This window comes from Dermacentor albipictus, chromosome 4 (assembly GCF_038994185.2).
Source record: "Dermacentor albipictus isolate Rhodes 1998 colony chromosome 4, USDA_Dalb.pri_finalv2, whole genome shotgun sequence".
Classification (NCBI taxonomy): domain Eukaryota; kingdom Metazoa; phylum Arthropoda; class Arachnida; order Ixodida; family Ixodidae; genus Dermacentor; species Dermacentor albipictus.
The window spans coordinates 122,972,966-123,000,252 of record NC_091824.1 but is presented as its reverse complement, the minus strand read 5'-3'; the positions used below and the strand labels follow the sequence as shown (position 1 = coordinate 123,000,252).

At 42.5% G+C, this 27,287-nt stretch overlaps 1 protein-coding gene across 3 annotated transcripts in view; it reads right to left on the bottom strand.

The window, feature by feature from the left end:
• Positions 1–27,287, bottom strand: part of Grp170 (Grp170 co-chaperone) — a 37,718-nt gene extending 10,431 nt beyond the window's left edge. The window contains exons 1-16 of one of the 3 annotated variants that reach the window (XM_065451377.1): positions 26,907–27,287; positions 26,547–26,643; positions 25,965–26,029; positions 25,355–25,386; positions 25,161–25,239; positions 23,174–23,405; positions 21,699–21,827; positions 20,296–20,473; positions 19,007–19,193; positions 18,299–18,433; positions 17,661–17,879; positions 12,440–12,624; positions 10,771–10,912; positions 6,773–6,856; positions 4,800–4,922; positions 3,922–4,008 (exon numbers count right to left, since the gene is read on the bottom strand). In XM_065451377.1, coding sequence (XP_065307449.1) covers positions 3,922–4,008; positions 4,800–4,922; positions 6,773–6,856; positions 10,771–10,912; positions 12,440–12,624; positions 17,661–17,879; positions 18,299–18,433; positions 19,007–19,193; positions 20,296–20,473; positions 21,699–21,827; positions 23,174–23,405; positions 25,161–25,239; positions 25,355–25,386; positions 25,965–26,029; positions 26,547–26,622 — 1,953 coding nt within the window. In that variant the 5' untranslated portion in view covers positions 26,623–26,643; positions 26,907–27,287. The other 2 variants (XM_065451378.1, XM_065451379.1) reach the window with 2 other exon arrangements.

The window sequence follows — 27,287 nt, the reverse complement described above, 5'->3', positions numbered from 1 at the left end:
TGTGCAAGCTTCGAAACAATCAAAAGACAGCACAATGTCACAAATGGGAAAGGAAATAACTGAACACAGACAAGCAAAAATATTGCCACACTTTAGTGATGGTGAAGAACCAAAAACTGCCCATAAGTGTGAGTCAATAACCTAATTCATTAGGTGGGCGAACTTGAGCCCAGAAAGACAAGAAACACTAGAATCACAATAGTAGCAAGCACAGTTGTCGGTTAGCAAATCTAATTTAACGAGCTGAGTTTTATACATGTCTCACCATACAGTTATTAATCACTGGTGCTTGCATACATTTGTGAATGTAACCCGCCACTAACCTATGCACAATTCGATTATGCAAGTCTCTCACTATAGAATTGACAACAACGTTCAAGAAATTCCAGATACAGTAGGCATGTATTGCACCAAACCATAGCTTGATGACAGTGATAATCTAGAGAAAAGTAGTCACCAGTAAAAAGTAAAATAATGTATGTGTGGCATTATGTGAAACACTAGATTAAAGGGGTCCTGAACCACTCCTTGGGCTTGGCAAAAAAGTCTGGAGATAGCATACGCTGCTGTGAACATCTAAGACCAGTTTTGCTGTCGTATACGGCGGGTGGTGCTCGCAAGCGGAGCACTAAGCCCCTTTTCTTTCAAACGTTCCCTTTTTAACATAAGATTGCTCCTCATTCTCTTCTGAACATTTTATTTTGTAATAAAGCAGATTCCCATACCCGGCTGGCATTGGCCAATAGCTGACGTCTATCAAGAAGAGTGTTTGGATCAGTGCGCTTCTTCCTACTGTTACTGTGTATATTTATTGACGAAATTCAATAAGCAGGCTGAAGTAAGCGAAAATGTGCTTTCGAATTTAATAATAATTATGTACTTCCGAAAGAAGCCAACTATCATCTGCTCCCGTATGCTTGGCCGCGGCCGCCCCCGTAGAACTTTGGCCACCCTGGTCATCGGTGTCTAGCCGGCAAGTCTCGCCATTTTCAACTAGTTTTGAACACTCAACTAGCCTCGAACCAAGCGAAATTTGAAGGGCCCCTCACCAGGCCACATAAAACATTTCGGTTATATGCTGGAAGTTGTTCAGAAGAGTGTTCTACAAGAAAAATTTTTCAAATTGGTTCATTAATAACTGCAATAAATATTTCAGTGCCACGAACCCATGATTTCAAGAGGCAAGCTTCACTACCAACACAGACATTTTTTACAATTGCCCCATCTAGCCTTCGCAAGCGAAATTCCTTTCCTGCGTTCTCTCATATCGGAGCTCGAGGATTGTGTGATGCATATGTTACGCACCCAGCCTTCTTTTTCTTTCCCTCGCGTTTTTTGCTGTGCAGCGCATTTCCGTTGATGGTGTCGCATGCAAGCTGTTGCGTTTGTCTTGTTTCATGCAGTGAAGGACTGTCTGCGCTGTGCACGAGAACACCTGACTAGCGGTATAAGTCAGTGCTACATGAATACCGATCCAGACACAAACAGATCATGGAGCATGATTGCGCGCTGGAGCACAGTAGAATATGACATAGTTTCAGTGTCTATGTGCACGACTGAATGACATGGAAACAAGCAGATGAAACGCAAGTACATCTCTTGCTACAGTACGAAGCAAAACAGAAACACAGACATTCAGTTTGTGTGTTTTATTATTTCTCTAAACATTAATTCGCCTACTGAAGCAACAGGTTACACAAATAAATGTTGCCTTAAATAAATCTCAAACTCATGCGTCATTCTGAGCGATGCCGCAGCATATACATGTACGTAGGCGTACTTGTGCATATATGTTACCACTCCAGCAGGGAGAGCGGCACCAACGAAGAGAAGGGCAAACGGCATTTGGTTTGAAATTTCAACTCTTTCCACGGCGCGTAGCCATGCAATACTTATCAGACACGATTGTTAGTGCACTTGTCAGTTCAATATGGCCAGACCTGGTGAGGGACCCTTTAAGGTAAAACCACACGCACGCCTGTCAGTGCACACTTACTCCTGGCCACTCCTGGTTAGACGTCTTGGCAGACTAATTGATACAACTTCAAAAATGCACAAGTTGGTATGTGGCTACATCTATCGGTCAAGCTGGTGATGGATAAAGCCGATTCGCACCATGTAGCATGGTCAGACTGTATGTAGCATATACACGCGAGTATGCACTCAAGCCCTGTAATGCACAAAGCAAATCCTGCACGTATGAACTACAGTTGCATGTAGCTGGGGTCTTCTATGTAGCGTAGCTACTGCAGCCGCCATGGCGTGCTGCCACAAGTCCACTGGCTAAGCGCACTGCGGCTCGCTGAGGACAAACGCTTATGGGTTACTTTTGGTGCGTCACTGGTGCCAAAATCAGAAGTACTCGCATCTACATTCAAATCCAAAAGCAAATCTGAACTGTGCGCCACAGTGACACTTAGAAGGCAGATTCACTTTAATCTGCTCTGCTTAAGACTCTTGCAACACCAGAATTTTGCACCAGCAGCAAGTTTAAGCTTTCCAATGTCTTTATCGCCTTAGAAGTATAGTTCCACCACTGCATTCACTGAGGGAATAATTAGCCTTATATTTTAAATCTTTACAGGCTGCTATAATCCCCCAGCCATCTAATCACAAAAGAGAACTATAAGGAACTAGCAATAATTCAAATGGCTTTCAAATCAAAACATTAATTCAAATTTTAAAATATGGATTAAGTATGTTTTAGTGCCCTTTAAAACTACACAACTGAAATAAGTCAAACAAGGGTTTCGCTTATGTAGAAATAGACCTATTTTGGCTTTCAGGGACCAAAAAACACCCCTCCCAAAAAGTGGGGGCTTTTGAATGGACATGAATATGGCATGAAAAGCCATGACATGTACACTTTATATTCATGCCATTGTGTACCTTGATGGTACCAATAATTATCTTTGTGACCATGTTTGATTCAACTCTGATAATTTCAAACTTCTGGCAAACGAAAAAAATTGAGAAAGAGATAAATAAAATCTGTTGTTTCTAGAAGTTTAGGCAAGGCGACTGTGCAGTATCCGAGAATCCAAGAGCATTTCTTACTGTGCAATTTAAAGGGAACAGATCCTTAACCATGAGTCTATGATGCAGCGAAAGATTAATCTGACAAAGGGCCTCTCCAATTCCCTTAAATGTGCATCTGGAATTTCAGCCATCAGTGAAATGACATCCTGATCTTAAAATTTTTGTGTTGCTACTGAATGAACCAGTCTTCAAAAAAACACTACGAATAAAATAAAAACAACAAAAGTTCACCGAAGATTACAATACTTCCTGATGCGAAATTTGAGCACAGCTGCATAGGCATTTCCATTCCGCGATATATTGGCTGGCGCAGACGATCCATCTCATGCAGCACACTGCAAACGGAGCGAAGTGTGGCGCGGCTGCCTCGCTAATCATGACGCATGGGCGCAATTCACAGCAGCCACTGCCGACAGACGTCTGCTCATGCAGCGCTTTGTTTCCATACAGACAATGTGCGCTATTCTGGCGCCATCTCGTAGCCATCGTCGCCGCAGAGCTAGCCATGCATGGCACTAAGCTTTTCTTACACTTTCGCCACAGCCTCCTCTTCCACTTTTTGCCACATGCTTTCGCTTCACCTTCCACCTGCACTTTCCTCTTCATGCTCTCTTTGCTATCCCCGTCTTTCATCTTCCACAGCGCTCTGCGTTCACTCTCATCTTTCACTGTGCTTGTTTGCTCGGTTACGAAGTAGGACCCCGACGGTCACTGCAGGAACGGGAGCCTCAGAGCTGTGCTTTAAAATAAGGAACTAAATTAACTGCTACTGTAAGATGTGCCTCACAGCCAAGGAAATCCAGCACCAATCTAGGTCGTACTGCTCACACAACAGGGCACAATAATAAGCTCCAGACAAATGCGACACAGCAAGTACTTTACCTGGGTTCTGTTTTCAGTGTCATGGCTGGCAGTGGTATTGTCCTGGGCCTGCACAGTATTATTGTCAGCTTCCTGGCCACTCTCCTCCTGCACAGAATGAAGTTCTGATGTGCTTAAAACACAGAAGTCAATACAAGACAACACGTGCAGCATCTGCTCATGACACAGTGTTCTGAAACAATATAGTACCTTTAGCATATTGAAATATCCACATTAGTTGTCTCTAGTGTTTGGCTATCATTATTCTTGTACAGTGCTACTATAACCCTAATCTTTTAAATACGAAACAGCAACTATTAAAAGTTGAAGTTGCAGCAGTGACTTGCACTGTTTACATCGGCTAGATTCTAGTGATATGGGCCCAAAAGAGTCCAAGACTAGGTATGACTGATTTCCCAATGCCTCTTGACAGCCTAATAGGCCAAGTTGCAAAAGCTTTCCTATCCTCCCAGAAAAGGCAAGCTATAAAAGACAACGACTTGAGTTTTGTATCAAGACATCCAGACCTTTTAAAAGCCTAAATCAAGTGTTTTGCAATTAAAAAAAAGCATTTAAGTAGTTTGTGTTAATCTCTATATTCAGTGCTCACAAGGACTTGCACTGCTTCCCCACTGTGGCCACTGGCGGCACCTCACTTGACCAATTTTGCAATTAACATTCACACAAACTTAGTGTGTCCTGTTGCAGGCAGTAAGCATGTTCTGTATGGGTAATATTCGTCACTTTGTTTTATTTGAATATAGTGTACAATGCCAAAGGCAGTTACTGAAACAAACATATTCAGTTAAGGATGCGTGAAATGAGAGAACATTTATGTTGAGACAAGTACAGTTTGCACCACAACTATTCTTCAAAATAGCTAGTTCTCAATTACTCACCTTTGTGGGTTCATCTGAACTTCCAGAAAACAGTTTCCCCAAGGTGCTTCCTAGCCGTGACAATGTTGACTCCTCAGCTGGAGGAACCACTTCCTCCATGATCTTCTCAAAGGTTGCCTCGGCCTGTCATCCCCAAAGCAGACCAAACCAATAAGTCTTGGTTGCACCAACAGACAAGCCCATTCATAAACTTATCTTTGAAATAAAATGATGAAATGATGAAATGAAGTCACTCAGGATGCAGTGATTACCAGCAGAAAGGTTATTTAATGCGACAAGTAACTCATTCAACTTAAGCTGGCCTAAGAGGAGGGTCACATATAGTCATATTTAGGAGTCCTTCCAAAGGAATTGGAGAAACTCCAAAATGTTGGGTTAAATTTAATAAGGCTGCAGCTTCATGAAGTCGCCCCCGATGGTGAAAGGGACTCCACCATCGAGTTAGGTAAATTTAATTAATCCGATATGATTGGTGTCTCTTTAATTAGTGTGATTTCAAATGTTTCTCAACTAGACTGGTTTCAGAAAAATGTTTACATTCAAATTAGTACTATGTAGCAGCGTATATCATCTCACACGAATACGCATGCTTGACTCTCAAACTTTCTCAATCTTAAAACAGGCAGGTTGTCACAGACGCATGATGTCGACACAATAAAAGACATCAAAAAAATTTTGCATTGCTAAGACAGACAAATGAACACACCTCAAAAAGAAGCGACACAACCACACAACTATACTGATGTCTGTCACTGAATTCTTTGTATTTTCTTCGTCCCTGTTTTTTTATGGTGCAAGAATTATTTCTGGGCTACAGTACTATCAAAAAGTCAAGTGCTTGTTCTGCTCTAGGCTCTCAAGGTAACTGACATAATTGGGCCCACGGGGACATAAACACTCCATGACTGCACATCAACAGTCAAGTGCAACACGTTACCCAAGCATCATCGCACTTGCGCTCACATTAGTTGCAGAAAATAAGCAATAATTCCAGGCAAACGGCAAGCGTAAGAAAGTTATACTGAAATATATAACACACGCTATGTGCAGAGAAATATGCAGCGCAGCAGAATCTCTCCTCCAATCAACAGCACGAAGCAATGATCTTCAGATAGCATGTGCATCTTACTTTATAACGCGATTTTCTAAAATACAAACCTTACTGGCAACATTAGTGCAAAATGCACTGCGAAAGCTCGATTGCTGAAGAACAAGCAGAACTTAAGTCCAGCCAGGTTGAACAATGATGCATACAATTAAGCAATATGGTACACAAGGAGCCCAAGGTAAACATAGATGCAACGGCGAAATGCTAGCAAACTACTGCTGCCTTCCCACATGTTAACCCTGAGCAACACAACAACAGCCTGTCGGACACTCACTACACCAAGCAAGCACTTTCAAGCATGCTGGCATTGCATGAAGCACGGAGTTTAATTTACAATTCCGTACTAAACCAGATTTCATTTATGAAGCTCTAAAGATGCTCCGAAGCGACAGCTTCCAATTACACCCAATAGAAGCATCAGAGATGGTAGTGTAAAGAAGGCTGCCTTAGATGGCTAGCTCCAAAAAATAAACAGTGAAGGAGAGTAACAGTTACATCAGTGCTCAAAACAACAATGAAGCTTTCAACTTTTTTTTTTTTTGCAAGTTGGGAAATGGGTGGTGCAGTTACACTTCAAACGAATATTCGTTTTGTGTAAATCTGTGTGAAACTAAATTTTGTGAGCGGAAATTTACAGCAATGGTGCCCAAAAATCAATTTCGTTACAGGTATGAGGACATCTCCATGTTCTGCACCAAAAAAATGGAACTGCAACTTCTAGCATAATCATACCAGCAACCTTGTCCACAACCAAAAGATGAAAGAAGGCTTATTGACTGCATCATTAGCTACTGACGGCATGACCAATGGGTAAAAACGCTCCTGCAGACCATGCTACCTCTTCACACACACGCAAACAATTTACCGGCTTGGGAGCAGGCGGGTCTTTCTTAATAACCTTTTGCTTCACTCCAGGAATCGGAACCTTTTTGTCGAAAAGGTAACTGACCTGTGCATGAAGAAATAGTGAAAGTGTGAGCAGCGAAGCTACTCCCCATTCGTGCGCACCAAACGTGGCAAAACTTGTCCGCTTTATTTGCATACCTTCGATGCATCCTGTCACTACTCACTCCATGGCTTACCATTTCCAGACCCTCTATCCCATTTTCATCTTTCATGGCAACCAGCTCCAGCTCTTCTTTTCAACTTGCATGCAAAAATGTTTGAGGAAGCATAGAAGGCAAGCAATGCAAAGCAAATGAAACAGAAATAAGCATGCAATATGCACAATAACCTGTGTGTTGATCCGAACTTTAAGATATTGCATTTGCTGCCCCTTTGATGGCATTGAAATTTACGACACCGCTACATTTTAATATACAAAAAAGCATTTACCACAAGTATTTGACAGGTTCACCCAGTAAAAATGAGAAGCTGTTGTTATATGCTTACTCAGTCTGCTGGACAAACCAAGCAAGTATCAACACCAGATTTCTATAGCTTTTACGAGGTAAACTACAAAATATGGTCTTTATAAAAACTTCCAAGGTCAGCAAAGCAGTGGTATAAATTTAACTTTGTTTAGCTTAACACACAGGTCACTGTACATTGATCACAGGTCAACCACTCAATGGGGGGAGCCCATTAGTGAAAGTTTCAGAAGGAAGGCAAGTTGCAAGGAAACGAAATCTGAAGCATTAATGCACTCTTGTTTCGTGCAATGTGGGGGTGCGGGCTAACTGTGGCAGCAAGCAAAAATGCAACACAGAGAGAGCACATGACCAAAGCAAACAGAAAATAAAGCAAGTGCAAGAAAGCTAGCAATACGAGTCCCACCCCTCGCCACTCTAGATAATGCCATTCTTGCAGAAGCCACGGGTGAAAGAAAAGGGTGGGTGCTGAAGCAACATGAGAAGCAAGCACTGTTGAGCAGAAGTATTAGAGGTTCCTCCAGGCCCTAGTGCAAGTACATACATGATAGCACATCTTCGTAAGCAGGGATGCTCAAATAGTGAAATATTCTAATTGAATATTAATGTTAGAATTATATTGGCTTCATATGTCGCCTAGAATATTTTTCCATTCTAAAAGTAGGGAAAAAACAAGGAAGTGTGGTGAAATAAAAAAGTAACTTTCTTCTATTTCTGTAACTCTATTTGTAACTCAACATTCTCAACATTCAACATTTTCCTTTATCAACAAGTTTCTCAGTTGAAGACCACTGCATTTCCCGGTTGGCTTGCAACACAGACTTGGTGCAGCCGCTAGACCATATGCATGGATGCTTTCTCATGGCAGGATTCAATCTATTTGCACTGAACCTGCATATCCGATTTCTCATTTTGGTGCCAGCAAATCTTCTCTGTGGTCATTGCATGTGGCATTCACAGCTATCACCGCCAATCCTACTGCGATAAGCATCTTCGCCTATCTGTTTCGCAGTGCGCGGTGCCGCCAGAAGCGTAGCACATGCTTTTACTGAGTGATAACCGAAACACGACGACCTTCTCTGCTGCAGACTGCGATCTTACATGTTTTCCGGCGGTTATATCCCATATGAGCAAGAAAAGGCGCGAGGCGCATGCAATCGGGAACAATGTATAGCCGCCCGTCGCATGTGAAAAAGATGGCGCACACATGTTCTTATTCCGATACCAGCAAATCTCCAGACGGGTCATCACAAGCCGCATTGAGTTATCACCACCAAACCTATTACGATAAGCATCTTCGCTTATCTGATTTACAGCACGAGGTGCGCAGTGCCATTGATAGCGTACTGCATGCTTTTAGTAGGCGATAATCCAAATGTGCCACAGTTGCCTGCTGCAGGTGGCACAATGTGGGTGCCGCGTTTCGCTTCGGCGGCATCCAGCCTCGCCCATCAGCTTGATTTCGTTTCAGTTACTCGTTGCCCTCTTAAAACACCACGCAATAGGAAAACAACAAAACACGTCTCCAACCGACGGAGCACCACCAGCTCGACGCGCATCGGCGTCTCGTGCCGGAACGATCTGCGCGACGCTTCGCATTACATGGATGTCAACCATAGTTTAGTCTGACAAATTTTTTTTAGTTACTTTGGATCTTACGTTTTCCTGGTTAGTATGTTGTTTCTCGTGGTTTTTCAAAACGTATGAACGAAGTTCTACTGTACTTTGACTCAAGATAGTATTTGATTCATACTCAAAATGTCAAGCATTTATGCACCCCCTTGATAAATACTAACACCCAATGGTTTGAACAGCATAATGAATACATGTGATGAGAGAGCGCACATGAACAGTGCATGAACCTCAACATAATGAGCATGGATATAAAAAATTGCAATATATAACTAAGCAAATCTCAAATATGGCAGGCCATGCTTTGCTTCAACACATCTGCTACTGCAATGACATCAAGAATGCAAGATCTGAGGCCAGCTTTGTTACAGTGACACTAACATTTACTTGCTTACAGCTGCGAATATGTATTGTGGTAGCAATAAATGTTACAGGGGCTGATAACCGATTTTTTAAAGGCCTAGTTCTTTATGGTGCAACACAAAGCTCACCCTCTGTAGTGTTTACACCTGCAGTGGTTACTTCCTCCGAAAGCGCGTGGATATCTTGTAAGCAGAATTTTTCGATCAGAGCAGCCTCTCAAAAAGTATGAGCCCCTCCTCCAGCAACACAGAGTAGCGAGAGCAATACCGATAGCTCGCCTCACAAATTGTGAAAGCCGCCCATCGTTTTGCTTTCAAAGGGGTGAGTGCATATGTGGTTAACCACCTACATTTTGATCTTTTCAACAACATTTGAAAATAAAAGGCTAATACAATAAGTTTGTGTTGTTATACAGACCTTTCCTATATTTGTATCGCGTTTATCCCCAAGTACACACCTACGTCATGGCTGGCTAGGCCCCGTCATCGTTATTCTGTCGATAGACGAGCCAAGCCAACTCATCAAAAAAGAAGGTAAAGGCAGCACCACTTTTCTGCTCACTGCAAATGAATGCGTACCTGCAGCCTGTAAGTTATAAAGAGTCATAACCGTAAAAAAGTACTACATTTCAATACAAATAGATAGACCAGGAACCACTTAGACTAATAAAAGGTCAAGTGATAGACCTCTTATGCATCTTCATGTTCTTGCCGTATGGGGCGCCTAAGGCCATTTGTTGCGACTTTTAATGAAGAATTTCAAAATATAAATCCGAATTTGATAAGAAAAACATGGCTCATTTTAACAAATACGCTAGGCAATCTTCCCCTCAGCAGGGTTATCTTGATTCATGTTCTGAGTGGTTGTCTGTCCCTTTAAACACCCAGCATAGGCAATCTTCCCCTCAGCAGGGTTATCTTGATTCATGTTCTGAGTGCTTGTCTGTCCCTTTAAACACCCAGCATGAGCAACTTAAATTGGCACGTTCTGGACATGCACATGCATTTTGGCTAACAGCTTGGCTTCACTAGCCCACAGCCAGCAAGCCAACCTGCTGGTCCTGTGCGATGGCACCAATCACACACTTGCATATTAATGACAGTGCAGTAGGATTTGAAACTTAATGTTCATGTGACATCTTTGACAAGGAAAGCAGCCAACGAGCCAACAAAATCAACAGGAGAGTGGAGGCCCTTTTGTGGCTCTTCAGAGGCATCACGCTTATATTTCTTTTGCTTAGACCCCACCACAATTTTTTTTTTTTATCATATCAGCGTCTGTGCTTATAATGACTACTGCAAATAAAGGTATTTTTGTGTGGGATGCAATTTTGTTATAACGAGGTTTGACTGAGTAAAGGTTTCTTGTTTCTTGTTAAGTATAAACACAAGCCAGAAATTATAAGCTGTAATCGCTACAGGTGCATAAAAGAGGGTGCTTATGTTACACGCTGCAGGAAAGCACAGCTCAGTTCAGTGTGAAAGCAGAAGGCACTCACAGAGTCTAGGTGAAGCAGGCCACTCTCATCTAGCCTGAAGTGAGCCTTGATGCCCTTGGGTTCAGCATCAACGGCATGCTTTTGAATCGCTTCCGCCACTCCAGTCAGTGACACTTTGCTGATGTTCAATGATCCAAAGTTGCTGCGCAGGAAAGGTGGAGAACAGGGTCTTGATGATTTAGAGCAGTCCTACATGGAACTCTCACAGAACACAGCACAGAAGTACAAAATCAGAGCAAAGCTAGGAATAAATGCCAGGCAACACAGTTAATGCCTTATAGGCTTTCTTTTTTAATCTCAGGCAAATCACACAAATATGCTCCACACCAAGAAAATACATTGCAATTATGGCTAAATGTACCTACTACCTTATCACTGACACCTTAGCAGTCAGGCAGCGATATGGAAAAAGGCAAGCTTAATAGCCATGATGATAGGAGGGATTAGACTGAAGCTTATTAAACAAATTTAGCTTATTTAAGCCTCTCTCTGTGGCCAGAAGTCAATAACATCACCACAATAATCACTCCTATTGGCTTCATAGAAACATTCTGGCCTTGGCCAGTAGTATAGCTGATGCCTGCCTGTGGAAATGCCTTTACTGTGTTTACCCACATGATTTAGTTACTGTACTTATTCGAATATCAAGCCAGGTTGTTTCCCAGCATCCTTAGTCTCCAAGTCACCCCCGGCTTATATGCAAGTTTTAAATACAATATACGTGTTGCTTCATGGCAGCGCGCATATTTCACCTTATAGAGTGGCCTCACGGCAAACACTGTCATGAAGCCACACTAAAACAAAAAAAAAATCTTGCGCTGCCATGAAGCCACCCCTAAAGGCAAAATTTTCATATAACGCGCACTTCGCATGTTGAAGCTCCCTTCCTCCACATTTAATGGTAGCCATTTTGTGCTTTGCCTGTGTTAGCAATTTAGTATTTCGGGCAATCCCAGCCAACTCTGAATAATCCATCGTCTAGTCTATATCACCTTATATTAGTGTGCATACTTAAGTTTTTTTCTTGGATACCCCAACTGCACCCTCGCCTAATAATCATGACTGCCTCATATTTGAATAAATATGGTAATGAAAACAGCCTACAAACACAAGTTCCTCATGCTGGAGATACTAGTCTGTATGCTTGCTTGTATGTACTGCAAATCTCTTTTGGACCTTTAGTAAAAGCAAGGCAGCCCCTATAGAATATCATCAAAAGCTGAATGCAAGAGGTTTCAAGCACTAACACAACTCAATAACCAAGCACACTAAAAAAAAACAATATTGCAACAAGTGCAGCCCAAATATAGTCAATGAGTTTCTAAAACAAACTTCCCTTGTTACAAAGTATGTTGCTTTATGTTACCTCTTAATGCTGCATGGTAATATGTTATAAATATGTGATGATTACAAATGTTTCTTTTCTTCAACAGCCTCTAGCCCGATATTTTTCTCAACCACTACCAGTACTACATCATGCAGTGCTGACTTTCTGGCCGGTCAGTCAACAAAAGCAGACGAAAGTATTCATATGCAAGAGTAAAGCGCGTCCCCGAAAAGGAAGAAAAAACAGAATCCCATGTAGTACACACACTGGTTGCAAACAAAAGCGATTGGCTAAAACAGCAAATTCATACAAAACCAGCAAGAGTAGGGAGAAGCACCTCACCCAAGCTCATTGTTGGACAGGAAGCTAAGGTCCCCGTAGTTAATGTCAAAGTCAAAGTCCGACGTGTAGCGCGAGAAAGTCATCACTTTCTTTTGTGGGTAAAGGTTGTTTCTGTTGAACAGCACTCGCCGGACCACCTTTGTGCTCTTGACGCCATCCGTGTCAACATCTCGGCTGAAGTCCACCTGCGACATCCAGAGCGTAAAAGAAAACGAATTAGTGGTGTTAGAACATAGAGGTTTCTAAATCAAATTGAATACAGATATTGAAAAAAAAAAGACCTTTGAATATTGAACCAAATATACTAATATTTTCTCAGTTCTAAACAATGTGAAATATAAACCCTTCAGGCACTATATACACAACTGTGCATGCTAAGATAGTGCATCAAAATCAAAAGCACCGATTAAAGTTATACTTAAAATATGTAAAAAGTATCTTAATAATACTTCTGATTGGACCTGTGCCCCAAATTTAAGTAAAAAACGCTTTCCCCTAATCGAGAGTAGATGTGAGCATGAAATGGCAACCGGCAAAGCAGATTGGTTGGATATGATACTAGCCACAATCTTAAAATGGGTGTAGCGCAAGTTGCCAGCAGCACACCCCATCACACTACACCACGCCATACTGTACGCTATAGTCGGATACAACTCAAGTATGCAGTGAAGCACCGACCACACCCTCATAACCGCCAGCCACTGCTCCTCTGCGAGGCTGCAAACAATTCGGACTTCAAAGTTTCCCTGTTACCTAAATAAGGCAGTAACCACAAAAATAAAATTATAAGCTTGTTTTTTTGTACGTTTTCACTTGTCTATTATAGTGGAATGGTGAAGCCCTAATTCTTTAGTGAACTGAAATAAAACGCATGCTTCACTGCAACTATTCATTGTCAAGTTTCACTTCAGTTGGCAGTGAAGTTTCATGAGTAAAACGGGGTCAGCAGTGAAATGAATTGTGCCGCCGGCTTTTGAAGAGTGAAAAGCTCAGGCTTCATACACTTCGTCCGTCTCTTTTGCACACCTAATCACTCCCGCCGGTGAAAAGAGTCTTCAAGAACAGCAGACGCTGCGGAAGTATCTAGTACGATGCCATTTTGAAATGGTCACATGATGACAATTTTGTTTGCTCCTGTACTTGGCTGGCAGAGTAACAATCCTGTGTGGTTGGTGTGCCTTGGTTGCAAACTGATGTTTTTTAAAGTTGTATCCTACAATAGTCCATATGGTGCTGCCCAGCTAGAAGAAAACCAGCTTAAGGAGACACGAGAGGCAGCGAAAGACGCCAGGGAGACCGAGCACACTACCCACCTAGAAGAAGAAAAGCGCCTGAAGGAGGCACGACCAAACGTCTCAGCAAATCGATTCTTGCTCTGTGATCTCGAAGCAAGAGGCCACTTGTTGGGCCGCCACTGAGCTAAGGGCTGGCTTCACAGAGCATTCGCTCACCAAGGCTGCCTGTGTGACATAATGCTTTTTTTCCTAACTTTTTCTTTCCTCCATAAAGGCAAAGCGGCGCATCAGACGCTTCCGGCACCACGCCACACCGCAGCTTGGTGAGCTTCGTATATTGAGGGCAAAGTAGCACTTCCAGACATGTCCAGTGCCACGCCACACAGCAGCTCGGCGAGCGCAGTAGATCCGCAAATTCCATTTCCCAGAGGTGAAGTGTACGGCGCCCTGTATCTGCCTTTCGAATGTCGGTATTAGGAATTACAAATAAAACTTCAGCGAACTAGAAGTTACAGCTTGAGTGATATTGTGAACAAATATTAGAAAGAATTCGGAAGCAATATTTTTTTTTGTTACTTGTTTGGGAGTAACTAACGTACGTAATGCGGTCCTGTATAAAGGGTGGGGGATCTCATTTGGTTCTTGCAACTTGTCTGGATTTCTCGCTTGAGTGCCCAGATAGCTGCTCTGGCTTTTGGCTCAAGGTCACTTGAAAGCCACCGACAACAGGAGCTAAAAGCCTTTCATGCTTAAGAGTGTAATGTGCTTTAGTAAATTGAGTTGGAAGGTAGTGGGATGGATATTTGCCCTTGCAGTGCAAGCTTGTCTTCATGTAGCAGGTTCACTTCTTCACAACATTATAGATCAGGCACATGTTTATAGTGTCTGGATAGGTGCTTTCCAAGTATACTAGACATAAAATATTTGTCATTCTTATATCTGATGATCCTATAAGGAGTTCTCGCATAAAAGCTTGACAAAACTCACTGAAAAGATTGAAAATTCCTACTAATTCATTCTGAAGCTGTGCAGTTTTATAGAGTACAAGAAATGCAATTCAACTAAATTTTCAATGGACACAATTAATTGGCACTTGAAGGGGATAAAGCTTGTGCGAGGTCTGTTTTGTTAAAAAAAAAAAAAGGTGTTTACATTACTTGACACATGCATTTAATGCCATTTGCAACGCGATGTCCGGTCAATTGAGGAGCGTGTAATGAGAAACTACTGGTTTCAGTGATCTAATACTCCTTGACAGTGACAGTAATGAGACAAGAAAACAGCACGTCACCAGTTGCACATAGAGTGCAGCGTGCATTAAAGGACAGAAGTGCTATACCACAGCACCGCACACAGAGATGGAAACATGGTGAAATCGAGAGAACTCACATACACAGGCTACGTAGAAGCCAGGAATTCTCATGGAATGCAAGGAAATTACTGAGCCTGGTGCAGCAGTATTATTTAGAACAGTCTTCGATTGCATCCATCTCTCAAGGTACTCCAATGCGCATTATTTATTATATTCCAAGAGAAATGAATATTTGACAATTTCGAATTATTCAGAGCTTCTACTATTAACAAACACCTAAAGCAATGCTACATAAAGCCAGCACTATTGTTTTCACCTCCAAAAAAGACACAAGAAGAGACAAGCTTGAAGTACAAGCATTTTAATCACGGGAAGCTTTCAGAGGTAACTTACTAAGCTTCGAGGTACTCACAAGAACTTAAAAAGGGATAGCAAGGATGTGAGGAAGCACAAAGCTGGTCTATTTGGTTCTCATTTAACATGGCAAACAGTTTGACGTAAAAGTTCTGCAGAAACCCGCAAGGTGGAGAGAAGTAATGAATAAAGATAAAATCAGACATCCACCTGTTCGTAGCAATTGCTACAAAGGGTGGATGTCTGATTTTTTCTTTATTCATGGCAAACAGTGTAAACAACAAGACAAACGGCACATATGCACTAACTATCAATGAATGATTTCATTCTGAAGCAGTGAAATATATATAACATTTAAAGCACACACAAGGTTTTAAGGAGGGTGCAAGAATAATGAGAGAATATGCAAGCAAGCACTCTACGCATTTTTATCAGTCTATAGTCTTGAATAACTCCTCAAAAATAGGTTATTCTAGCATCCCTCATGCAGCAAAAGCAAAAGGCAGTGGTTTTTATGTGCTTGAGGGGCTCAGGCCCTTTAGTTTGAAATGAAAAAACGGAACAGTTTGTTGCTGTGCAAGTGAATGCTTGTTCTCGTTCCCACTGCTGGCGACGTATGGAAAAAAGCAGCACATGTGCCCTTTACATCAATCAATGTAGCTAGCTACATCTGGCATTATCAATGCAAGTGAACAACCCAGAACATCTGGGTATGCACTTCTAGCAGAAGGTCAGAAAGCTACTCTTCTAAGTCCCGGGATTGTACCTTCTGCTATTTCGCTTGCCGATACTACCCGTGGCGGAAGTGGTTTAATGTGCGCTTGTGCTCTGGACACATGATGATGCAAGGCGTCACCACAATTATGCGAGAGGTAGCACATCAAATTAAGGCGAGACATTGGCACCCTGCACCCACCTTGTAATGCCTAGCATACAACATTACATGGTACAACATCTTAGCTTTGAAACACACTTGGAACCCTGTATTGGCGAAAATTGAAGAGTCGAGAGGGTACCAAGGCTCTCCACCTAAACGCATATTGTTGTCTCTAGGTGCAGAAACTTCCAATCATTAACTTATACATTTCATGCCCCATTAAAATGAATCCGCATACAACATATACCGTATCTACTCATTTATGGCCCACCTTCATGCAAGGTCTTGGAAGCTCGAGCTTTGAAGCATCCCAATTTCAAAAAGAAAAGAAATTTCACTAAGCAACATGCACATACCAACGTGTTGGTTTCCACTAGTTGCTACTAAGTGGCACCAGTTACTGTCCTGCCAATGATGGCCTCATTATCATCATCACAGCACTTCGCTGAATCACGTTCAACATACTTCAATAGCAGTGTCTGTGGTACACTGTTTAGCTGCATCGTGTTTCCAAGCGCTTGAAGGGGGCATTGCAGCAAGAAGTGTGCGCATGGATTTTGAATGCATGGCGTGCAGTCTTGTTCAATACCGTCATTAACAGCTTCAAGGTGATTAGAATTTCCAAGAGTATGAACAGAAATTAAGGACAACCAACTTTGGGAGGGCACCGATGAGGCGAGTTCAATGAACGAGGAGGGCAGCGGAAAAGATGAAGATGGTTGAATAAAAGTATTCAAAGTGAACCGTCAGTGGTTGCTTTATTCTGCATTGCAGTAGGAGCACGGTTTAAGACAGTAAGCAGCCATAAGCCTGCCTTAAGTAAGGTCTGCACCCGGTAAAAGAAGTGAAGAAAGAAAGAAGTAGAGACCTCACACGAGTAAACAAGATAGTACTTTCGGATACAATATCCCATACTTCTCGCATGGTTTGGTTTGTCTATAATAATCCTGCAACAAGTTCTGCCTTTTGACAGGCCCAGCTGTAACAGACTACCGGCAACAATGGATGAAATTGAGGCAAATTTTCGTTTAAGATGAAGCACATACAGCATACTTTACCTTAAAAGGTAAAATTGTTATTCACCCGAATGTAGCACGAAGCTGCAAAGAAAACCCAGACAAGTTTCATCCCGAACCAGAATAAAATTTTCCTCAACTGCAATGCTTTCTTTCCAAGAAACCTGTATGGGATTCCTTTCCTGTATGGATTCCTTTGCTACATTCGAGTGGATGACAATTTGCCCTTTCATGACACTTCCTCCACCTTGCGAGATTCCGCAGTGCTGGTTTGCCAAACGTATTTTGCTGCGCCGATATGTGTGTGCAGCAATGCATTGCACACACGCACCACTGACATACATTAAAAATCTGTGCAAGACTAGTACTACGTTTATGCAAATGTCGTTCAGGACGGTCGCTCCATCGCCAAGCAGGCCACACACACCTGAATGGGGAACAGACTGGCCTCCTTGACCTGGAAGAGCTTGACCTTGAACCCTTTGCTGAGGTAGGCGGCCTGATAGGCAGCACCGAGCGCCGCTGCCTCATCTGCGTTGACACTCTTGCCCAGCTCTCGGCTGCTTCCCAGGGCAGCGTGCAGCTCCTGCTGCACGCGCGGAATGCGGGTGCTGCCACCCACCACTATCACTTGGTCGATTTCACCCTGGGAAATGCAGGAACAAAGACAACAAAGTTAAATGGACACTAGACTGCTTTAGTGTTTCTCTTTGCACTAATAGTATTCTTTATGCATCAGTTTTTTTTTTAATAATGAGGTAACAATTTGAACACGTGTTAGAAGACAAAGTAAAGGTCAAGGTTCTATTTGAATTTCACACCGAAATCCCAGTACTGGTATATTAGTGTGATGTCGCAGATTTCGAAGTACTTTTTCGTATTCGGGTTATTGTAACTCCGTAAATGTTCTCAAAACTTTCAGAATACAATGCAACCTTAAGAATTAAAATTAACTAGACCCTAGCAGCTGGCATTAAAATCCACGTCACAGCAAAAGGGTGATATTTTTTGCACTATACCAGCCATGGGAACAATAATGCACTAGAATTAAAGCGCACTGCTCACCAAGGTCATGCCAGCAGATGAAAGGGCCATGTGGATTGGTGCGGCCACACGCTTGAACAGGTCATCGCTGATTTCCTCAAACTCAACCCTGGTGATAGGGAACTTGAAGTCCACGTCTTCCATTACATTTTCAACCTGCAGTGAAAGAAAGCCCAATTCTCTCTCAGAGGAATGTCCACAGATTTATAACAGATCATATGCATAAAGAAATCAGTGTGTATCAGCAGTCAACAGTGTTTCAGTAATTTACGGGAAAGGCTTTACAGCTCCACGTCTCCCCAAAAGTAGCATGGAGCTCAGAAATGCCAGCAAGTTTGTTTCTATGAAAAAACTTGCAGCTCTGCTTACACAAACCACAAATGTTCCAGGATGTCAGCTGTCCGTTTCTTTTTTGCACAACAGCACATTCCTGTGGGCAACAAGTGATAGCGTTAAACTTCATCTTTCACCCAAATTATCTGGTGTAGCATGTGAGGCCTTTCACAACGCGAACATCTCCAGCTATCATTAAAAAGTTTCTCTTTGTATAAGTACATAACACTTTGAGGATGCAATGGCACTTTTCCAGCATCAATTACAAAGTGTGTTTTCCATTTGTTAACCTAGGTTTTAATCCCGTTTTCCCTATTTATAGTCTAAGGTTCCCTTCAGTTCCATAACCGAGAGATTGTTCAAGCCCACAAAGAAGAAAAGGCTCGATGATCGCACCTGAGCAACGTGTTCAGTGTTGGCACTTAGAACTTTCTTGACACGGTCAGCCTCCTTGAAGAGCTTGGCTAGTCCACGCTTGTTGTCAAACACGTCCTGCTTTGTCTTCTTCAGCGCACTGAATTCCCGAGCAAATCGCTCGCCCAGTCGCAGCTTGAACTCCAAGCCACCCAGGAAACGATCATACCTGTTTCAAACAGAATAGCCAACTCTTTCCAAGCACTGGAGAGTACAAATAATGCACGGGTGTGTCTAATTGTTCAAGTTATGTAACCATGGCTACCATCATACAGTAGGACAGAGTCTTCAGTGCTAACAAACCACTGGTGTCGTGTGTAAATTGTGCTCTCCACAAGTCGAATAGTTTCATATTAACTGATACAATGTGACAAGTTTGAAAGGGAACTGAGCACAGTGCAACAAGTGAACAGATAAAGTTATAGGTGCCCTGTTAAAAGATAAAAAAGAAATTCACTAATTATATGAAGTAATAACTGAGAAACCAGAGAACCTGCTGGCTGCAATTGGTGCACACATCATAAATTACAACCATCAGCCTAGTTCATTTATAAACTAAAACGCATTATACAACGACCTGCATTGTACAAGAACCCAGCACACCTCACGGCATTGAAACACTATGCACTGTTAACCTCATCTACCATTAAGGGGACAAGTGTTGCGTAGGTAGCAAGTCAAGCAACACATATTCAGCAGGCATGCACACAGCTTGAACTTAAAATGGATCAGGAACCTTAACTATTTACTTTGTCAGGGTAGTTCTAATAACTAAGGTATCCAATAAAACAACAAATGGTGGAGCTGGCACAGTTTAAGAGATTTAACAATACAGTCTACTTGTAGAGCTGCTCAGAAATGACTACATGATCCACGGAAAAAAAAAAAGGACAGCACGCAAAACTAGTGGTCCTATTCACATCTATAGGTAATTAGGTGTTCCCAAGCTTACCTTAAAGAAGGTTGCCCCATAAAATTATGCCTAGCATGAATGTAAAGAAGCAAAGCTGAAGAATGGGAGTGGTTCAAAGAAAAAACAATGCAACTGTGCAATTTATAATCTGTTATTGGTCGTTCAGGTCACCTACACATATGCTGTATTCTATGCCTTAGATTTAGCCACTGAAGCAGACATGTTGTTCACGAACCTACTAGACTGCCCGAACTGACACAGATTCCTATATGTTGAACATGCAAGATGTCCCATTTAGGCACCACTCATTAGCAGCAGCTGTCAAAGTTGACCAAAGTAACCTGCAAAGGAACCTCACCCCACACCCTTGATGGAAAGCTGAGGCACATGCTCAGCGAGAATCTTGTCCTTGGTCTTGACCGTCTGGTAGGCCACAATGGTGGCCGTGGTGCTGCCAGTGCCCATGTCGTAGAACAGGATGTGCACTGGCGTGTCATTGAACTCCTTGCGCCGGAAAACACCATAGTTGAGTGCCGCTGCAAAAGGATTAAAAGGAGGACACAGAATGCCTGTTACCTAGCACACACCACTGCAATCATAATTTTTCTTTAATTTTTGTTTTAACAGACATGACCAAGATGATGCTGAACTTCAGATAAACTTTAAGAGCCCAAATTCCAGGAATGCACTCAGACCTGCCCAGGAATAATGCAATTGCTGCCTGATCAAGCGGCATACGATGCTAAATATGAAAAGTGAATACATTACAACAATGAGAACATGGTCGACTCAAAGTCGTAAAGAAGCCTTGCATCATTTAGCATAGCAAAAGCTTTAAGAAGAACCTTTCGCTACGGGCCAACTCTGATTTACCTATTCATATACACGTGAAATGCTAAAATGCTATTATGAGACAACTGCTGGACCGACTTGAATGAAATTTGTCACGGTTAATAGAGAAGGTTAAATTCTAGCAACTGTAGGAAGCAGATTTTTATTTATAACCCGGAATTTTTCACAAATATTCCTGCAGATTGGTAAGCTTCACAAAAACTAAAAGCACCAAGTTTACAAATTTGCAACTCTGGACAAACATCTTAAAACTTATTGTGCACAACAAACAGGGACGAAGAATAGAAGAAACACAAGGACGAGCGCTTGTCCTTGTGCTCGTCCTTGTGTTTCTTCTGTTCTTCGTCCCTGTTTGTTGCGCACAATAAGTTTTAAGATGAATTTGTTCCAACTAGGCCGACTCACCGTCTTGCCTCTGGACAAACAAACAAACAAACAAAGGATATCGCCATTTGGAAAATTACATCTGTTAGAGCATCTCATGTGCACAATGTGATATGCAAGTTTACAGCTTAGATGAAATCATTACAATTTTTACAAGAATACTGCAAATGTTTTCACAAGTTAGCGCTGTATTTCAGAGCAGCGTATAAATCAAAGAATTTTATCAGCTTTAGAGGTGTTATTAGATGGAGTTAACAAAACTGTGGTATTGTATTTTATGGCTGAGTTACAAAGTTGTAAAACAGCTAGGGCAAGACAGGGGAATTGGAGATCGCTTGGAGAGGCCTTTGTCCTGCAGTGGACATAAAAATAGGCTGATGATGATGACAATATTTGTCGTACGCACGAGTTCAGATATACAAACTGATAAAAAAAAAGAAGAAAATGAAACATGAGTGCCAGTTTAAAGGCTGACATGCGAGCATTAAACAGAATCTGAGAAATAAACAAAAACAAGAGACTCACCGGCAGTGTTGGCTCCAATAAGCTGAAGAAGCTTCAGGCCCCCAAGGCTAGCAGCCTGAGCGAGTGCTCTCCTTTCTGCCTGGTTGAAGAACGCAGGAACTGTGATCACTGCATCCTTGATTGTCTGTCCTGGAAAGCAGAGAGAGAGAGTGAACATTAATGAGCACCAGCAGTTTAGTCGGCTGGGCCTAGGCCTCCCACGATGAGACGTCGAGGTCTTGCCTCTTCGCCGCTTCGTAGGCCTGCCGGGTCACCCAGAGTTGGTCGTCGAGATGGGAGCTGCACAGGGCAGCGTGCCACCTCGACGCGAAAGTCACGGGATTAAGGTCTGGGTATTGATGTTTGCACTCCCATAGCATGCGGGGGAGTGTTGCTGATTGAGTTTTACAGACCTTGCACGTCTGGCTCGGGTAGATGTTGGGGTATATGGTGTGATAGCGTCTGAGGGAGGGGTATGTATTGGTCTGTAACAGGCGAAGGGTGGTGGAAAGCAAAAAGAAAAAAAAAGACTTGGAGCCATTCTGGAGTGCCATTGTGCCGTGAAGATTGTCAAATGCTAGCCCTATGGCTACAGGTACCAGCACTAATTTGAGGAAACCATGTAAAAACAATAAACAAGAAAAATATTTCTGGAACCATTTGGATTAATTATTCAAGCTTAACACTACTGTTCCCATATAGCATTACAGAAAGGGCTGTATTGTGGATTTCGGTATTTTTGTCATGTTGACACAGTGAAAACATTACAACCAAGCTTTGCAAGCTAGTCTGTTCAGGTGGGAAAAGGAGTGTCCTAGTCACAGTAGGGCTCATCCTTTTTTTCTTCAAATGCCCTTGAGACATTGCGAATTGACCATGTTTAAGAACATATTGTGTTATAATGGACATAGCTGCATAAACAGAGCTGTGCACATCAGAAAAAAGAAAAGAAAGCTCAGATGGCCATTCACTCTCTGGCTCGACTACATCCGGCCACCTTGGCACTAAAACCCTTCTAACAAGGACCCTACATGGTCTACTGTGCTCATAAAATACAGGGGAAGAACAAAGAATGGGGTGGCATGGAATATTGTAGCACTGCGGTACATCTGTGTCCACCACCACATTAAGTCCTTAGCAAATTTCTCAAAAGTACCTTTTTTTTTTTAGTGTTCAAACTTTCATGCCTCAATTGTTTAGTCACTATAAACACTTCCACACAGTTGGAGATGAATGACTTTTGGTCTGTTGTCATCACATGCAAGAGCCTTATGCACCTGTTCCCTTCAGCATGTTTCAGTACAACCAGCACGAAACTGCCCCTGTCCAGCCACCAACATGGTAACCCCCATCAAGCCATTAAAGAAAAGGTCCATAGGTTTCCAGACGTTCAACCATTTTTTTTTACTTTTTTACATGGTTTACCATGGCCAGACAACAAATCCCTGCAAGTCACTACTCACTCAGAAAGTAGAGAGAACTCTGTTAAATCTCACCAGCAGCATTTGAAGCAAACTCCCTTGCATAAGCCAGAATCATGCCAAGTAGTTCCTCAGGGCTGAAGACCATGCCCTCTGGGTGCCTGAACAGGACACCACCCGTCCTTGGGTCAGCCTCCAACTGGTAGTATGGGAAGCGACGTTCAAATTCTTTCACTACAGGGCTGTTCCTGTCCTTGCCCAACAGGTCAAGGAAGTGCGAGTAGCTCTTGTCTGGAAATCTGACCCCCTGCACGGCAAGATCAAAAGCCAGGTGAACCGGTCAACCCAAGCATTGTCCAATACGATAGTTGATGATAGCAAAGACAGAGTTATTGTTTCTTTTCCGAGGCTATGCACTTTACACAATGTGCACAGTGCGGTCCAAAGTTAAGGGGAACACATGAATTTGGAAGTGAGCAGCTCTGCACAGACTTGCGGTTTGTGCACTGGCACATTTTTACACTTCGGGGCAGTGCACTGACTGCAGTAGGGTTGCCAACAGCCCCAAATTTAGCAGGATTGTCCTGATTTGACCCAGTTGGGACGGCCAAATGTCCTGACAATTGCATTTTCTTTGTCCTACTGGATAACAATAAATAGACCAGATTTTTTTTAGTTTATATTATACAGTATTCATTTTTTTTGCTCCAGTTACATTTTCATAAACATGGTGGCCGTTTCATTTTTGTTGTGGTTCTAGTTCTGTTGTAGGTCCTGACCATTCACAGTACCTCAATCTGTTTTGGCCGCTGTGTTAGTCATGCAACTATAGTGCGCCTTTTTTGTTGTAAATCACGACATGGTAAAACTAACATTTTTAAACACTGTTACACGAACAGAGTGGCGGTTACTGGAACTAATAGAGTTGATTGTTGCCAGCCGCCGTCCTCACTCTCACCCCCCCCCCCCCCCCCCCCCATCGGCCCCTCCACTTTGTCCACTCGAGAGCCATCCACTCTGGACTGCAGCACTTTAGCCAGCACTTGAGCTACAGTGTCACAGTAGACTGTACTGTACACAAAATATGCAAGTAATGCATCCAAATGTGCTGCCAGGCAGCATACACCGCAAAATGGTACCTTTGTGTAAAATTTAAGCATGAACAAGCCAGCCACTGGGTACCAGAATAAGCAAATTGCCTTACACTAAAACTGCCTTCTACATTTGGTGGACAATAAGGAATGTGACTGGGCTTTGTTCTAACTATAATTAGCACAGGTTTAATGTTACTGCAGGCGTCATCGTGACCAGAAAATAGAAAAGCCGACAACAATAAAAAAACCCAAAAAGAGCATATGGAAGAGTTGTGGGATGCTAAACTATCTTGTTTGTCTGGTCTGCGTCGAAAAAAGAAACCACTGTATGCTCTTGGAAGGAACTAAACTGATTGTCGGAGGTTTATTAATTTATGGCACTGTGCATTACACTGATCACTTTCAGAGTGACTCAGCTACAAAAATTGTGGCCCATATACTGCTGGGATGCATTTTTCTTTGTTCTGCTAGCTTCTAAAATGAACCTCAAGCTCTGCAATACCACCACAGCACTACCAGTCTGGTAGTAGTCCTGGATTTCATAAAGCAGCACGTTTTGCCCAACAGAATTTGTGTGCACGTAATTAAACTAGGTATTGCTGCCTTTAGAGATCTGTAAAAACATAATGCACCATTTTCAATGCATCACGTGACATCTCTCATAATTGCATTGCCTGGCACAGGGTAGTAGTATAGTTATTTGCAGTGATCGTTTATTAATAGCTTGTCTATTCTCTGGAATACCTTCAACATTTGTAGCTTACAGCAGCTGCTCCTTGGCTACCTATGGAAAAATATTGTGGCTTCAACTTTGAGTTCTGCTCTAACCAAAACTTTATTCAAAACTCTATGCACCTTTAATAACGACTGTATGATTGCAACATTAAGCAAGAATAAAAAATAACAGAATTAAAAGGAGCTACCAAATGTGATCTAGACATAGATGCTTGCAAGCAAGGCACACTTACCGTTGAGACAGCTTGTTCACCAAAATGCCGTTCCCCATCTCGAAATGCAATAGCAACTGGCGTTTTTCGTTGCGAATCTCTAAAGAAAAGGCAAAGAAATCATGCAAGCAGCACATTTAATTCAGATTCTCACAATACCCAATAAATACTTAAGAGCAGTTATTGCCAAGAAACCCTGAAGAGGAAGAACTTACTTGTTTAATGCGATTTCCATAGGGACTCCGGGCTGGAAAAAAAAGATGATTATATACAAAATTTGGTAAACAATCATTGTGGAATCACTTAGGTATGTCATGTTACTCCAATATAAGTGCACTTGCATCTTAGAACTGTCATCACAATGGTTAGCTAATTTATCTGCCCAAGTTACAAACCTCGCAGCCAATGGTAGCAGCAAATACCGTACCACACAGATGCCTTGCAATGTTTTACATCAAGCAAGTTCTCGAGCCTACACCTCACAGCCTACGTCAATTACATTTAAACACAACACATTGGAGACTTCTTTTTGTTCAGGCTAGTTTAGTTTAAATTAAGCCATGGTGTCTGAACACATTCAGTCATAATCATTCTGAAGGAGGCGCACTTGACACGGATGAACATTAAGACACAGACACAAGCGCTCAGGTGCGTGTAATTTAGTGTTTGTCCATGTCTCAACAAATGTGCCGCCTTTAGAATCCTTTCGAACACTTGGTATTGCCTTCCTTGCACCTTGCATTATTCTATGAAGAGTTACCAAAGGAGCATAACTATGCTGCGTGATATGACAAAACACAGTAATTAAGTGTATGATAAACTCACTGAAACAATGGCAACTTTCATCCACTCAACGCCAAGGTCCACAGACATGACTGCAATACATTCAACTGGAAAAAAAAAGAAAAAAGAACAAGTCGGAACATTTGTGCAACATGCGTATATTCGCAAGTATGTCATGATGCGGCAGTCGTGAAGCTCTTCTGCGCACATTATGACAGGTCCAGAGGCACGACAAATAAAATAGGGTTTGCTTGTATTCTGTATGCAGAAAGAAAAGATCGTTCAGTACAAACAAGTCCGAATGTGCACGAGGGAACTCGATGACGAAACATTGTCGAACATATGTCCCACGCGAAGCGTGATACAACGTGGCGTCAGGTGTCCACAAACAGGCAGACTATAACAATATATTTAAGACAACTGTGCGCGTAAATTTCCATATAGACGCAGTGAGGTCTAGGGTAACGTCGACCAAGGTTTCGTTCAACGTACGAGCAAGTACAGACTTGTGTAAACATAGGAGACGGTGCTTCAGTACGTGCACCTGCCTGCCGTGGAAAACACAACGTAATTACAACAAGCGAAGGCACAAGCATTTTGCAAGGGAGGATATTTTTTACTCACCTTTATAGAAGCTAATTATTGACAATGCGACGACACACCATGAGAGGCGCAGTCGCGAGATTGACGAAAATGCCATGGCTACTGATTAGAGTGGGACCTGAAACGAGTTCATGGAGGAAAACGTGTCGATAAATTCGGGCTCACACTTTAAGCGTCAAGAGACGTTGCAACATCACGAATGTTAAAGTAAGCCTCAGAAGCTCCGGCCGCTGATCGGCTCTGAGCTTACCGATCAGCTGCGGGCAGCATGCACCTTTCATTCATTGGTAAGACACCGGCATTGGAAACTTCACTCCCATCGCCGAAGATGCGCACTACGTGCACGCACAATACAGATAAATTGTACAGGGGAGTACTCACCTAACTACTATATGTCCAAGGCTGAAATTAAAGAATACTATTCATCACTATACGCATGTCCCGAAACGCCGGCGAACGAATTTGGGAGTTTTTAATGATGGCCGGGGAATGTGGCGATGGGTGATTGGGCTCTCGCCGCCGGATATCCGGTAGAATGACACGTGGACCCGATGTTTGAAGTTTGGTTTGGTTGCTGCCCCACACACAGCTTCCACGGTGCACCTACAACCAACCGACAGATATATTCTTTACTTTCACAACTGATAAAATTACGGGGGTACTACGTCTTGGTGCTTGTTGTTTTTGGTCCCAAGCTTGCAAGGAATTAAAACGTAAGCAAAAGCAAAGCGATGTAAAACGTTGGGGTGCCTGACGCTGCCT